The sequence below is a fragment of the Scardinius erythrophthalmus genome (assembly GCF_964197995.2).
Source record: "Scardinius erythrophthalmus genome assembly, chromosome: 6".
NCBI lineage: Eukaryota > Metazoa > Chordata > Actinopteri > Cypriniformes > Leuciscidae > Scardinius > Scardinius erythrophthalmus.
The window spans coordinates 15,208,709-15,225,485 of NC_138226.1; the positions used below are offsets into that span (position 1 = coordinate 15,208,709).

General features: G+C 35.7%; 1 protein-coding gene across 2 annotated transcripts in view; it reads left to right on the top strand.

Moving 5' to 3' along the window:
• Positions 1-13,314, top strand: part of ankrd44 (ankyrin repeat domain 44) — a 28,397-nt gene extending 15,083 nt beyond the window's left edge. Inside the window, exons 14-28 of one of the 2 annotated variants that reach the window (XM_081367830.1) lie at positions 1,395-1,535; positions 2,730-2,795; positions 4,245-4,356; positions 4,603-4,674; positions 5,662-5,863; positions 5,947-6,034; positions 6,224-6,341; positions 7,163-7,382; positions 7,489-7,576; positions 7,671-7,754; positions 7,892-8,037; positions 8,156-8,238; positions 8,811-8,890; positions 9,114-9,205; positions 9,515-13,314. In XM_081367830.1, the coding sequence (XP_081223956.1) occupies positions 1,395-1,535; positions 2,730-2,795; positions 4,245-4,356; positions 4,603-4,674; positions 5,662-5,863; positions 5,947-6,034; positions 6,224-6,341; positions 7,163-7,382; positions 7,489-7,576; positions 7,671-7,754; positions 7,892-8,037; positions 8,156-8,238; positions 8,811-8,890; positions 9,114-9,205; positions 9,515-9,759 (1,837 nt within the window). In that variant the 3' untranslated portion in view covers positions 9,760-13,314. The remainder of the gene's footprint in view (positions 1-1,394; positions 1,536-2,729; positions 2,796-4,244; positions 4,357-4,602; positions 4,675-5,661; positions 5,864-5,946; positions 6,035-6,223; positions 6,342-7,162; positions 7,383-7,488; positions 7,577-7,670; positions 7,755-7,891; positions 8,038-8,155; positions 8,239-8,810; positions 8,891-9,113; positions 9,206-9,514) is intronic. The other variant, XM_081367829.1, reaches the window with a different exon arrangement.
• Positions 13,315-16,777: the final 3,463 nt, after the last annotated feature.

Sequence of the window (16,777 nt, forward strand, 5' to 3'; positions counted from 1 at the left end):
ACTCCATTAAAGTTATTGTTATTCTTTAACCTCTTATTCTTTACAGGTAAAAGTCTTCCTTAGAACTGATAGGAAAACGTAGGAGTTAACCTGAACGTTTAGATAACGACTGTATAATCACTTTAGCTTTCAACATAATCAGTGATAAAAGAAAAATGGTTCTCAAAGCCTTTAAAGCAGGCAAAGTTATTTATTAAATATACAGACAGTAGAATGGAACAACATACTGTATAGAAAACTTAGTTGTAACAAATAAAGTCGTGCAGAAGAGGCCGTAAAAGCCTTTCTCTAGTATGAGGTTATGCACCGGTGTGCGGGAGTGGCAGAATTAAAGCCTTTCTCCAAGATCAACAGTTATCTTTCCTTCTTATACCCTGAGCAAAGCATTGTTAAACATGAGTGGAATACCAACACCAAAATCAACCGACAGGAAACCAAAAGATGAGGCAAATGGGTGGAGATCCGGAGGGGGAGAAGAACATTAACATTCTCCTCAATGTATGTTTAAACAATAGTACCAAATTGTACATTTGGATAATTTAATATCTCTATATAAGTTCACCACCATTCATTTCAGTTTATAAGCTGTCAGATGAGACCAAACATGGCATAGTTACATATTAGAACACACTAGTAAATAAACAGTATGTAGTTGAAAGCATCTACAGTACTGTATGTCCTGTGAAGCAAATGGCACAGACGTGTCATTGAGGTGCAAACGACTCTGTCTCTCCCGACAGAACCATCCTGTGCCTGGAGTGTCCCAACAGTCCTCAATTAGCATATTGATGAAATCCCTGCACTAGATAGGCATTAGCATACTGTGATTATGAAGGCCATTGTGCCACGTTTAATTCACATGTATACCTTTAAAAGGCTTTTTGAAGTACTAGGGCAGTAAAGAGTTCTGCCCATATTTGCTCAGCCCTACAATTGCATTAAAGGGGAAATTTAATATTTTCTTATTTCTTATTTTTTATTTTAATTAAGCATTAATAATAATTAAATATTTGAATTGCATTAAGGCAAAAAAATATTTTTTTCAAGTATTTTAAAATGTCGACTGGAATACAGTAACAATTTAACGACATATTCAGATTTCATAGCATTTCTAACTTGATCATTTTATAACTAATTTTTAAGTCATATATTATAAGTTTCATTGTCATATGATAGGTGAAGATTAAATAATTTTTCAGGAAGAGTAGTAAGTGCTAAATTTAACTCAAATCTCAAGCTTTTTCATAGACATTTTCTGATTGTACAACTATCACTGCCCACATTAAATTATATCGTTCCCTTTGTACTCATTTTTTTGTACTCTAAACTTTTATATCGTCCTTAAATTTTGTCAACTTTATTTTAACTCTTTCTTTTATTGTGGCTGTTGACAGGACCCCTCTCCACTATGCGGCAGCTAGTCGACACTTTCAGTGCTTGGAGACTCTGGTGTCCTGCGGTACCTGCATTAATGCCACTGACCATTGGGGGCGCTCTGCTGTGCACTACGCTGCTGCTTCTGATCTGGACAGGAGGTATACACATTTACACAAACAAACACATCTGTGATTTCCTCCTTCAAGATTCAGTTAAAAAATGGATTTGGCTCTGAGTTTGTAAAAATAAACAAATATTGCGTTTTCAGTAATAGACTTGTAATGGAGCTCTTTGGGGTCTGATATTCTGAAATGTTTGAATGCAAAAAACCTGCAGCTCATCAGTCTTAATCATTCCTCACCCTTATCATAGTTTGTTCTTGGGGGTCAAAACATCCCCACATAATTTTTTTTACAGTGCACAAATGGAGCTAGTTGTGGCCAAACAACATGTAATTGATGCATGTCTAACACAATTAAATGATGTAGACAACAGCAGCCGTAGTCCAACAGCAGGTGAAATCGAGTGCACTGCCAGTCCCCATCCCTATTGACTGCTTGCAGCTACAGTAACGCATATATCTATGTTACCATGGCAACCACAGGCTATTTTTAAGTTTCATGTCATTGGGATAGTTTATGTGCCAAGACAGGGGTTCAGCGTCAAGTTACGGAAACACCTTTGTGCTTAATTTAAGTAGATTAGTTGCCAGATTTCACTGGCACAAAAAAGTTTCTGACATTGTACCATAGAAACATTTTAATTAATAAAGTTTAATTTTGGTAACACTTTATTTTACAGTGTCCTTATTACACGTTACATGTAGTTATTACTACTCGGTAATTAAATGTATATTTACACTTTAACACAGACACCTTAAAATAAAGTTTGTATAACCTTGTTTTTTTATACTAAGATACCCCAGTTTTATTGCACAGATATAAATTATATAATTATATTTATATAAATATGTAAACTTTTTTATTATTATTATTAATTTCAAATATGTGTGATTTATAATGAATTAACAGGGATGTTATTTTTCCGTATGGATACGGATTTCCGTATTTTCCGACCTTAAAGCTATGATAATATATTATTATAGTGATTATTATAAATACATATAAATTATTATATTTAAATTTTACGGGGGGAGGGGAGGATTTTCAATTAATGGGGGGGTCAATTAAGATATGAATTGCTGTCTTAAGCTGATCACATGCCTGATCACATTTAATATTGTAATATTATTTATATTGTGTTTAATTGATAATATTTTTTTAAATATAAAAAAAAAAAAATCGATTTATTGTTGAAGGAGAAGTGACCTTGTATACATGTTTTCTCTGAAGACGGCGTGTGGTCCTGGAACCAGAGAGTGATGGTGTTCAAGCTGAGAGGGAGAAGGAGGCAGCTCTGTGAGTTCTCTAGTCCATGTCTGCTCAGCCTCATTTATACGTGCTCTGATGCAAAAACACCTGCGTGCATCTGTAACCTCATCATTTTACTGTCTGGGACAACCTTAATGTACTTTTCCCTTCTCAACTTCCACAGTAGAGCACATACATACTTATGCTTTATCCTATGCATGTATACATACAATGTACACACATAAATGCATACAGTTGCCTTACCTCCTCGGAGTGCATACAAAATGTTTAATGCACTGCTAGCCGTGTATTACCTCACTTCTACCATGGTCATTTTCCAGCATTGACAGCTATTATTGATGTTTGCAGCGCAATATTTGACCAGAAGGGTAAAAATGACGGTTATTTTCATCAGTTACGGCTCATTAGATCTAGCATTCTGCCCGCTTTGAATCAGTCACAGAGATAAAGTGGTGTGTAAGATTACATTTATATCAATGAATGATTTATAGCATTTATTTGAATTCATTATTGAGAGAGAGAGATGCGTGTGTGAATTACCTGTCTGTTCAGCGTCTCTCTCTATTAACAACGAAGCTGTGAGTTTAACTACTTCAAAACCAGCAATGTAACCCCTCGATGCAGAAAAATATAAAGTAGCGATTCAGTAGCCAAGCTATTTTATTAATAAAAGTCGCGGGGCAGAGTTGATAAGTTTCTGTGCTCCTGAATGTTTCTGTGTGCTTACGGCGCTGTCTCCAAGTGATGTATGCGTTTGTGTGCTTATACGGTGCAAATGATGTATGCGTGTGTGTGCTTCAATGAAAACAGTGCAATCATATTGAACAGTAATTAAACCATAGTATACTGTAAATGTAAGCAATAAGGTACAAGAGGCTGTGATTTATGGTGAATAAGTTATGGCTAAAGGGTGTTTATATATATATATATATATATATATATATATATATATATATATATATATATATATAGAATAGAATAGAATAGAATCGCGCATTTATATAGCGCTTTCATATGTACTACTGTACACCCAAAGCGCTTTACAATCATATCAGGGGATCTCTCCTCAACCACCACCAGTGGTGCGACGGCAGCCACAGAACAACGGCGCCAGTGCGCTCACCACACACCAGCTATAGGTGGAGAGAGGAGAGAGAGTGATAGAGCCAATTCAATGTAAGGGGATTATTAGGAGGCCATGATTGGTAAGGGCCAACGGGTGGAATGTGGCCAGGACACCGGGGTTACACCCCTACTCTTTACGAGAAATGCCATGGGATTTTTAATGACCACAGAGAGTCAGGACCTCGGTTTAACGTCTCATCCGAAGGACGGGTATATATATATATATATATAATATATATATACACACACACACACACACACACACACACACACACACACACCCTTATATATAGACGTATGTGTATGTTTGTTATACTAGTTTGTTAAATATATATTTATATTTGCGTGTAGGTGTCTTGAGTTCCTGTTGCAGCACGGTGCCGCCCCGTCACTTAAAGATAAACAAGGCTACAGTGCCGTTCACTACGCTGCAGCGTACGGTCACAGACACTGTCTGAAACTGGTGAGGACACAAACATTTCCAGTGTGTGCCTGAGGGCATTTACGAGATTTAAATGTGTAACCTGACATGCAAATGAATTAAGTTTGTAGTTTCATTGTTTGTAGTGAAATGATATGCGTGTTAATGCCTGCAATTTGTTTAACTTGTCAGTGCAAGGATGAATGTGGTCCTATTAAATTTAGATTAGTTTTTGAATTAGGTTTATTGAGAACAGCTGTAATTCAGACTTTTCACATTTGATTTCAGCTTTTGGACAGAGATGAGAACCATCCAGATGAGATGGAGAACAGCCAAACCAGAAGTCCACTGCATCTGGCTGTAAGTCCAAACACCTTTTCATTTTTCACTTACACTACCGTTCACAAGAACAGCATTTATTGGAAAAATATATATATTTGTGTGTGTGTGTGTGTGTGTGAGTGTGTGTGTGTGTGTGTGTGTGTGTGTATATATATATTGTATATATATATATATATATATATATATATATATATATATATATATATATATATATATATATATATATATATATATTAATATATATATATATATATATATATATATATATATATATTAATATATATACAATATATATATATATATATATATATATTAATATATATACAATATATATATATATATATATATATATACCCAAAAACAATGCATGCATTTAAGCTAATTATTACCCCCGTTGTCCATTGTTCAGACAAATAGCAGTATTGTTTGACCTGCCTCTCTCTCTCTCTCTCTCTCTCTCTCTCTCTCTCTCTCTCTCTCTCTCGCTCTCTCTCTAAAACAAGCATCTCAACAATGGCTATCGTTCATAGTGTTATTGATTTAAAGAAACCCACCTGACCACCTAGTAGATTCCAAGAACATCCACATAGCAACATGCTAAAAACAAAACACCTTAACAATGGCATCCCAGCTGACAGGGAGTGTTCTCAGAACTTTGGATTACGTTCTAGCAAGGTTCTCTCAAAGTTATGGACAAACATTCCAGTAACAATAATACACTTTAACTTTAAAAAGTTAAAGAATGCTTACAGAATGTTCCCATATTTTTTGCAAAATGATCAAATGAAATGTTCCCTTAACATTCAAAACATAAAAAAAACTTGATGTTTTAAACGTTCAGAGAACATTCAGAAATAACGGTTACATAACTTAATAGGAACGTTAGCAAAATGTTTTTAGAACATAATTTTGTTTGCTGAGATAGAAATAAAACACCAATATTTGTTGGTGACATTTTCAGACAGTTAATCTTCCACCTTGACAAGTGCATATGTCTGTGTCCAGGCATACCATGGTCACGCACAGGCTCTAGAAGTGCTCTTGGAGGGTCACTGCGAGGTGGATCAGGGGGATGAGGTGGGTCGGACTCCATTGGCCCTTGCTGCCCTCAGGGGCCACAACGACTGCGCTCTCACACTTCTGAACCACGGGGCCTCGCCGAGAAGCAGAGATACTACACGAGGACGTACACCCATCCACCTTGCAGGTATTGTACCTATGCGTGGTGGAAATTACACAATTGTGCAATTTTTTACAATTTTTACATTTAAATACACTGATTCTTTCCAGTAATGAATGGTCATACATCATGTGTGCGTCTCCTGCTGGAAGACTCTGATAATGCAGATCTGGTTGACACAGCGGACTCTCAGGGACAGTGAGTGATTCGTTTATTAACTATTTTGGAGTGGAATGAGTGTGTCATGTCCTGTTACACCTCAACAGTGTTAAGCTAACTAAATCAACAGTTATAAACAGCTGTATTTATAAATCAAAGTGCACTGGAGAGACACATTGTTGCGCTTGAGATTGCATTAATGTACACACATACTGTGTGTATTTGCAGGACCCCTCTAATGCTGGCAGTAATGGGGGGTCATGTGGACGCTGTGTCTCTTCTGTTGGAGCGTGAGGCCACTGTAGACATGGCTGATCATCAGGGTCTGACTGCTCTACACCTGGGGGTGAGTTTCCTGATCTTGTCAACTGTGTTGAAGTCCAAGATATGCAAGGACTTTTACTTTATTTTGGTGTTGATAGTCATGCTAATAAAATAAAATACTAAATCTACAGTAAATGTATACAAACATTTAGAGCAGTGGCCTAATGGTTGACGCACAAACTCCAGACATATTGATTCCTTGCAATTTATACACACTGCCGTTCAAAAGTTTGATGTGGTCGTGAGATTTAAAAAAACATATTTATTTTTTTGAAAGAAGTCTCTTATGCTCACCAATGCTACATTTATTTGATAAAAAATACAGTAATATTGTAAAACTTTATTACAATTTAAAATAACAGGTTTGCATTTTTTTTAAATGTAACTTATTCCTATGATGGCAAAGCTGAATTTTCAGCATCCATTACTCCAGTCTTCAGTGTCACATGATCCTTCAGATATCATTTTAATATGGTGTTAATAAAATAGTGATGGTGAATAAATAAAATGGTGATAGTGAATAAAATGGTGTTGTGCTGCTGAATATTATACCTCAATGAATAGAAAGAATAGCATTTACAATATAAATATTTTGTAACATTGTAAATGCCTTTACTGTCACTTTTGATCAGTTTAATGCATCCTATCTGAAAAAAAGTATTAATAATAATAAAAAAAAAAATTCATACTGTCCCAAAACTTTTTATTGTTAGCAGTAAGAGTACAGTTGATAAAGACAGACACTTTAGCATATCTTAAGATGTACTCTTATTTGGTTGTCATGACTTAGGAGTTATTTTATTCATTAATTAATTTACTTTAAACTCTCTTTCTCTCTCTCAGCTCTTGTGTGGACAAGAGGAATGTGTTCAGTCCCTGTTGGAGCTGGAGGCATCAGTGGTACTGGGGGACTCCAGGGGGCGGACAGCGATCCACATGGCTGCAGCGAGGGGTCACGCATCCTGGTTGAGCGAATTGCTCAATATCGCATGTTCTGAACCCCCATTGCCCCCATTGCGAGACAACCAGGGATACACACCCTTGCACTGGGCCTGTTACTATGGTTAGTTTTAGCAGTCTCCATTATGAGTTTAACAATATGCTTTTAATTATGAGTAAACAGAATGCAATTTTTGAAGTATGGTGGACTAGCATTGTCTGTGTTATAGGTCACGAAGGCTGTGTGGAGGTCATACTCGAACAAAAAGACTTTCGTCAGTTTGATGGGAACCCCTTCACTCCGCTGCATTGCGCTGTGTATGTCTGCTGTGAGATTGTCTTCATCTCTGTCATCTGTTGCACTTTTCTTCTCCGTTTCAACTTGTCTGTCTCTGAATCCTCTGCTTTACAGGGTCAATGACCATGAGACTTGTGCCACCCTTTTATTAGAAGCCATGGGATCAAAGATTGTAACTTGCAAAGACTCCAAGGGCAGGTTAGTAACAGTCCTATGCTAGAGATAATAGAATATAATAGAATTGTACCTACAGTAGCTCCAAAATTTTAGCAAATATAATAAACATGAGCCAGTGGAAATTATTTTAAAGAAGAACTGTTGTCTCGGTTTATCAGGACACCTCTCCATGCTGCTGCATTCGCTGGGCACATTGACTGTGTTCAGATGCTCCTGGCCCATAATGCATCTGTGAATGATGTTGACCAATCAGGGCACAGTGCACTGATTATGGCTGCAGAGAAAGGAAGAGTTGAGGTTGTAGGTATGTATTCTTCACCATGTTTTTCTTCTCCTCTTTTGCATTATGCCTCTGTTCATTTGTATAAAAGGGTTATGAAAATGAGCTCACTTATGCAAAGTGTGGCATGTGTTTTAAACAGAAGCTCTGCTTACTGATGCCAATGTGAATCTCAGTCTGACTGACCAGAAGGGCAATACAGCACTTCATCTAGCCTGCAGTAATGTAAGTAGAGCCAATTGCATGCCAGGTTCATCAGTCCCTATAATTTTATAGTTTACCCTATAGTTTCAGCAGTGGTGCAGTGATCTTTCATAATCATTTCATAATATGACATAAATCAAATCAAATCCCAGGCCTGGCATCTGGGAATGGTCCCATGTGTGCACATTTATCTTAAGCTTTATTTGATGTTAAAATCATATTTAGCATTAACTAAGTGGTGCCATTTTTAATGCAACTTTTACTATAGATTTTTCATGGAAAAAAATGTGTATATTCACATCAAACATAAAAAAAACTAATATTTTCATATTATCTACTGACTCCGAAATCATATTTAATTTGTATTTAATAATTTGGCCTCCTTAAAAACAAATGTTGAAATTTGTAATGTATGTATGACCGTTCTCATGGGGTTTCCATTAATATTACTAATATTTATTATTACTATGAAACAAAAAATGATGCCAGATATGAAAACAAACATTGCAGACAGTATTTTTGAATGTTTTTGTTAATCCATTACCTGATGTCTTCTAAAGATGATTTTCCTGTTCTGTCTGCTTTTTTTCCAGGGAATGGAGGAATGTGCATTGCTCATTCTTGGAAAAATTCCAGAATCTGCCCTCATTGCTACAAACGCTGCACTGCAAACGTGAGTTCCCTTCCATATTATGTTTACATTTATGCATTTGGTAGATGCTTTTATCCAAAGCGACTTACATTGCGTTGAAGGAATACATTTTATCAGTTCATGGATTCCCAGGGAATCGAACCTGTGACCTTGACGTTGCTAGCACCATGCTCTTATATATTAATAAAGAAGCAATTGATCCTCACTTGTTTCTCGCTCTCTTGTTTCTCATTCACCCTCTCAGACCTCTCCATTTGGCTGCTCGCAGCGGGATGAAGCAGACAGTGCAAGAGCTGCTCTCTCGTGGGGCCAGCGTTCAAGTGCTAGATGAGAATGGTGCGTCTGAAATCTCAGCAGATTTTGTTCATGCGTAGATTGTCAGTGTATGTGCATCTGTCTATGCCAGTCTTCTTTTATTAGTGCCGTAGAAGCTTGTGGCTGTGTTTCAAAGCTTTGACGGTGTCATGCGTGTCCCCTTTTGCCCCCCAACCATGTGTTTGGCTTCCTGACTAGCGAGGCACTAATGGAATGCCGCTTTCGTCAATCACCTCCCCACCACTGTCCTTTTGTTCCACTGCTCCGTCCCCCCCTTCACCTCTTTCTGCTATCCTGTCTCTTTCGCTCTTTGGCTGTCTTTCCACGCAGGTCTCACCCCTGCTCTGGCTTGCGCTCCCAGCAGGGAAGTGGCTGACTGCCTGGCTCTCATTCTGGCTACCATGATGCCTTTCTGCTCCCCTTGCAGCTCTGGAACTCCTTCCCCAGGCGCCCTGCTGAAATCTCTGCCCCGCCAGGCCAAGAGTCCCCAAGGCCCCCGCAGTCCAAGGGACCCCTCCGGTCCCTCCAGCGAGGGCACGACCACTGAAAATGACTCGGACTCAGAGACATTTTGACCCCGGCTCCTTCTAGAGGCGCCCTTCATAGTTATCAAAGCACATATTGTCATGAACCATACAGAAGTTGTACAGATTTTTGATAATGGAGCGCAGCCTCTATAACAAGAGATTATGAAACATGACATAGTACACTTGGTACGCTTTTGTTTTGCCACACTTGTTTGCACAGGAGATTTTTTTCGAAAGCCATTTTAATCACTTTAACACAGGATGATTGAGATCGCCAAATGTTGACCAACTTCTCACGCTTGAAGTACGGTAATGTATAGTGTGGCGTGGTCTGTCTTAATCTGTGGACTTTTGAGAGCACAAACCCTGCACAAGGTTAGGTCACAGTCATTTCACTCCTGTTGTCACTGTGGGACCAATCAAGAACCAAGAAATCACATTTTTGAAACAACAGGGGAATTGCCATCACTGCATCAACATCACTTAGTATTTATTTTTAAGAGCAAAGGCTGGAATACACTACATGACTTTGGCACAGATTTTTGCTGATTTAAGTCTGGACAATTTGTCAAAAGTCAGAGCCAGTGTGCAGATTTGACTTGACAAAAAATCACTTTGTATATGATGGGCACAGACAACTGACTTTATTGAGACACAGACAAACAGACACGCTAATAAACAATATAGTACTCCTGTTTTACTATGGTCGATGCGCTGAGCCGCCATATTGGATTCTGAAGTCAGGGTTGTTGCGGTTTCCCAGAGTTTCCCATTTGCAACTCTGACTTGAGGGGGCATTCCACTTAAAAGTTCCTACTTGGAACTTGGAACTTCCCACTTAAATGGAATGCACCATAAGATTCCATCCAGTCTGAGAATATCAAACATGTTTGATATTTTGAACCGAATTTACAGCAGAGCACATTGTTTTCATTTGTCATTCATCTCCCAACAAGGCGCATGTTTCTTTGAGTTTATTGTGTTCGGAGTGATTTTAAAATCTAGTAAGTGTGTGATCCTCATTTTTGTGTATAATGCCCAGTGTTTCTCTGTAACCATCTACAAAGTCTGCAAGCGTATGACGCCTATGTTTTAAAATCTGTTTAGATTTGAAAAGTTGTGTAGTGTATTCCAGCCTTTTGACTGTAAGTCCATAAAACCCATTGTAATGTGATGAAAATCCGTTGTTTTCCATTGTCCAGATCGTACACCAGTTGTACTTTACACATTGAATTTGACTCATTGTGAATAGAAGGCTCTTGAGATTTATTTTGTAAAGAAGAGCATTTTTATGCTATAGATATAAGTAGATTTCTAGGCCTTGATGGTCTAATCTTAAGTCTGACGCTTTTGGAGAGTGACACTTTGTCACTCAGTTCCTTCTCAGACATAGACACAGTGTTCAAATAATACTTCTATTCAGGTTGAATTTTAGATTCTAGTGAGAGGACATGGCATGTTATGTGAACCAGGATGTTTTCAAGCCTGTGCCAATATTTATTTACATTTAGATAACAATGGTACTACAATTGTATGCACTTATGTATAGCAGTAAATGGGTGTTTAAAGGAATAGTTCATCCCTAAATAAAAATTCTGTCATTATTTACTCATGTTGTTAAAAACCTAAATGTGGCTCTTTCTGTACATCGGCTCTGTAAAGCTCCAAAAATGACAGAAATACCTCCAAAAAGAACTATGTACTGTATTCCAGGTCTTCTGAATTCAAATGAAAGCTTTGTCTGAGAAAGAGCTCCTCTTCAGTGAGCTGTTGGTACTGGATCATTGCGTTAGTGAATTGAACTCAAGAACTGAATCATTTAGTTTGTTTTGTGAATCAAATCAATCAAATCATTGAAAATAACCAGTTCAAAAGAATGATTTGTTCACTAATTGAACTGATTCAGTGACCTCACTGATAAAGTCACAAAAGTTATCAGTCTCTTCCTCTCAAAATTATTGTAGGGCTTTAGAAGACTTCTCCTTTTGTGCTCCATGAACAAAAAAACAACACCAGGGTTTGGAGAGACATGAGTGGGAGTAAATAATGACAGAAATTGCATTTTGGGGTTAACTATTAATTTAACATTGAATCCAGAACTATGAGTAACCTACCCTTTTTTTCTTTCCTTTCTTTTGCACTGGTTGAAAATTAATCCTTTTAAAACAGATTTCTAACATGCTTTTGGGGGATCTCAGCAAGAGTGTTTATTTGCTTTCAAATTTGAATCCATTTTGCTTCGAAAGATGAAGAGCTTTTAGTGAAGATGATGTTTTAAGATCTTGCTGGTCAGAAACTTTCCAGAAAATTCTAAATGAAAATGTAAACCACTGTTTATCTGTTTGCCTTTGTCCACAATGTGCCAGTTTCTCGGTGTCCAGTGCCTTGTTCTGCATTTTCAGAGTTTTGTTAGATTACATCAGTGTGCATTTGTGTGTATGTAGAGTGTAATGAAAGAGTCTGAAGATGTGAAGATAAGTCTGGGACACACCTGCCAATCGTAAGCCAATGTTTTTTTTACCAAGTCCTGATGTTTGTGCCTACGAGTGTGTGATTTACAGTAGGAAATAGTCTTTGTACATATCAGCTCATGGACATTATCATCACCAGAGCAAAAATTGCACACAACTGTCTTATTACAAAAGCACGTGGTTGATTTTCTTTTAATAAATTAGATTGATTATGTTTGGAAGGATGCAGAGGAATGGTGTCAAACAGTATTATAACAGGAAAAAAGCTTTGAAATGTATGACAATCTAGATCGTGGTTTCCTCCATTCTGATTTTGAAGGTTCTTTGTCAGCTCAAGTTTTTTTTATAAATATATAAATTGTATGACTATTATATAAAATGTTTTAACAGAGTTTTGTGTAGTCTTTTCTTATTATTATTTATCCATGAATATTAATTTCATTCAGTGAATTTTCATGCTTATGTGAAATGCATTGTATTTAACCAGTTTCATATTGTAGTTTTTCAGCATGAACACTATACAGTAGGCCTATTGTTACAGTTTAAAGTATCAGATCAAAAGATCCATCAAAAACATATTAATAGCCTCTAATTAAATATTGAATAAAGCTAAATTAATATTGCATAAAAATTAGACAATCATCAGGTAAGTTCTAATGGGACTGTTTTGGAGGGGTGGGATCTGAGCCGCTCTTTCTAGTCAAGTCCCTGTTCTCCTGTGTCCATAATAAAAAATAAAATGCAAATGAGGGAGGGTCAGTCATAATTCGGTGATAATATCGCGCAAACTTCATGAGATGCAGATCACGTGATCTAGGGGGCGAGGTTGGATACGACCGATCCAACTCCTCCCGCTTTATATACTTTGCTCCACTAGATACTCCAACCAGCATATCTGTGAAGTTGAAGTTGCAACATTTCAGTGTGTTGTGTGCACGGTGTAGTGCAGTGCAGTGTGAAAGGATGAATGATTTTATTTCTATGGGCAAGTTCTAGCGATGAGGAGGTCTGAGTCCTCTGAGTTAGTTTAGACATTCTCTGGTTTCTAGGGGACAACGATACCCTCATGTCACGATTCGATACATCACAATACTGAACTCACGATACGATATTATTGCGATACTCCAAGAGATATGGTAAAAAAAAAAATTAACTGTTGATTAAAATGATAATAATTAAATTGATAATATGCTGGCACTGTTTCACTGACTAGATAATGTACCCCTACTGCACTTTTTAGGTAGCCTAACATAAGACATTTAGCATTATCAGGACCCACATATATCCTCCCATTGCATTATTATACATTATATTCAACATTAGATATAGTAATTTAATGTAGGCTACTGACTCTAAAACTCTGTAAACTTGATTTTTTTTCCCCACACACAGCAATTTTAATTTTGGGTGAACTATACTCAACATATTGTCATTCACGATACATATTGTTGCATTTTTGTATTGAGATATATTGTTACACCCATATAGTTGTTGAGTAAGTTGGCAATAAATTCACAGATTCGAACTTCCCGGGTCAATAACTCCTGAGCTAAACGTTGTTACTACACAAAACATTTTTTAATCGTAGTAATGTAGACAAGCAGCTACAACCTATTTTTCTTTAAAACGAGCTTTCCCTCGCAGTGGACAAAATACATCGATTTCTATGCGCAGGCGGCCCAGAGACAGATCCGAAAGGACCGTCTGCAAAGTGCAAAACCCGAAAAGTGTTACTAAGAAAACAGTCAATAACTTCACTGTCACACACTATTGTCATCAAATTCAGTTCACACATCACTGCTGTCCTGATGGCTACTACAACACTTATTTTGTATAAATATCTTTTTGCATAATTTTTATGATTATTATTGAAAAATATTCAATTCTGTATTGTTGCCAAATTCAGTTCGCACATTACTGCTGTCCTGATGGTTATACTACAACGCTTATTTTGGATAAAATATATTTTAAATTGTATATACAATTGTACATTTATAATTTTTAAGATTTTTATGAAAAATATTCAATAACTTCACTGTAATTCACTGTATTGTTGCCAAATTCAGTTCACACATCACTGCTGTCCTGATGGTTATACTACAACACTTATTAAAAAAAAAAAAAAAACGTTTTTAATTGTATATACAATTGTAAATGTATTTTTTTATGATTTTTATTATGAAAAATATTCAATAACTTAAGTGTAATTCACTGTATTGTTGCCAAATTCAGCTTACACATCACTGATGTCCTGATGTCAAACAATGTCTAGTTTAAAATGAGAATTTCTGGCCTTTTCCCAGGATTTGTGATAGGCTGTGTTTGTATTGGCATTCATTTGCACTTTCTTTAATAAATCAACTATTAAGTGTAGTGCTAAAATTTGTTTCTAATCATATTAATGCATGGATGCTTTATCTGGAATTCTACAAAAAAAAATCTCTCTCTCGAAATTATACTGTATATGATCTGTGTGCTTTTCCAAACTGCACAGCAAGTTTAAGTCTGAGAAATGGACTTTAGTCAGGGTAGACTCCATATTTTACATGAATTAGAATTAAAGCGGTCATGACATGGATTTTATATATCATTTTAATATTCCTTGAGGTTCATGTATACAAAGCCCCTAAAAGGGACAAATATGGAATGTGAGGAAAAATATTTTTCAAAGCTTTTGCGTTCTCTCGCAAAACTTTTGAGTGTCATTCCAAAAGATTTATTTTGGAATAAGTCAGACCACTGGGGATATGGAACTTTTTTTTTTTTTAGGAATATTTTATTACTTGATGTTTAAGGTTGCTTGCATTTAGATACCAGATCTGTATTTGTATGTCATTGATATCTTCCACTCCTGAAATAAAGCCATCTTGTTTCATAGTCTTAACACAGATACAACTTTAATGTAGTTGCATTCAAAAAATACATCAACTCATGTTTATAATTTAAGTCTCTGACTAAATCAGGTTTGGAGCAAAAACATTTGACCATCATCAGTGGAATTATTTATTGATTTATTTTGTACAGAATACCACAAAACAGAAACATATTATTAATAGAATGCAAAGCGCTCTCTCGCAAACACAATTGTGTTCCCTCGCAAAACTTCGGACAAACACTTAATGTTTAATGTCCCGCTGGCAGTGTTTCAGACAGCTCCATACGTGAACAATGGAGCGGGTCATAGAGTTTAATTTTGAACTTGGACTTAAAGAAATATGGTCACTGCTTAGTTAAAGGAGTTCATTAAAAATGGCAATACATTCACAGATTTTAAAATAATTGAGTTGGGCCAACTTAATATCGAACAATGTAAACTGAGTTGGGCCAACTTAATTTTGGAAATTATAAATTCTAAATATTATTGAGTTGGGCCAACTTAATTTCGAACAATTTAAATTGAGTAGGGCCAACTTAATTTTGGACAATTTAAATTCCAATTATTAATTATTGAGTTGGGCCAACTTAATTTCGAACAATGTAAATTGAGTAGGGCCAACTTAATTTTGGACAATTTAAATTCCAAATATTAATTATTGAGTTGGGCCAACTTAATTTTGGAAAATTTAAATTCCAAATATTAATTATTGAGTTGGGCCAACTTAATTTTGAACAATTTAAATTGAGTTGGGCCAACTTAATTTTGAACAATTTAAATTCCAAATATTAATTATTGAGTTGGGCCAACTTAATTTTGAGCAATTTAAATTCAAAATAATAATCATTGAGTTGTGCCAACTTAATTTTGAACAATTTAAATTCCAAATAATAATCATTGAGTTGTGCCAACTTAATTTTGAACAATTTAAATTCAAAATATTAATTATTGAGTTGGGCCAACTTAATTTTGAACAATTTAAATTCCAAGTATTAATTATTGAGTTGGGCCAACTTAATTTCGAACAATGTAAATTGAGTTAGGCCAACTTAATTTTGGAAAATTTAAATACCAAACATTAATCATTGTGTTGGGTCAACTTAATTTAGGAAATTTTAAATTCTAAATATTAGTTATTGAGTTAGGCCAACTTAATTTAGAACAAATTAAATTGAGTTGGGCCAACTTAATTTTGAACAATTTAAATTCTAAATATTAATTATTGAGTTGGCCCAACTTAATTTTTAACTATTTAAATTGAGTTGGGTCAACTTAATTTTGGAAAATTTTTATTCTAAATATTAATTATTGAGTTGGGCCAACTTAATTTTGAGCAATTTAAATTCCAATTATTAATTATTGAGTTGGCCAACTTAATTTTGAACAAATTTAAATTCCAAGTATTAATTATTGAGTTGGGCCAACTTAATTTTGAACAATTTAAATTCAAAATATTAATTATTGAGTTGGGCCAACTTAATTTTGAACAATTTAAATTCCAAGTATTAATTATTGAGTTGGGCCAACTTAATTTCGAACAATGTAAATTGAGTTAGGCCAACTTAATTTTGGAAATTTTAAATACCAAATATTAATCATTGTGTTGGGTGACCTTAATTTAGGAAATTTTAAATTCTAAATATTAGTTATTGAGTTAGGCCAACTTAATTTAGAACAAATTAAATTGATTTGGGCCAACTTAATTTTGAACAATTTAAAT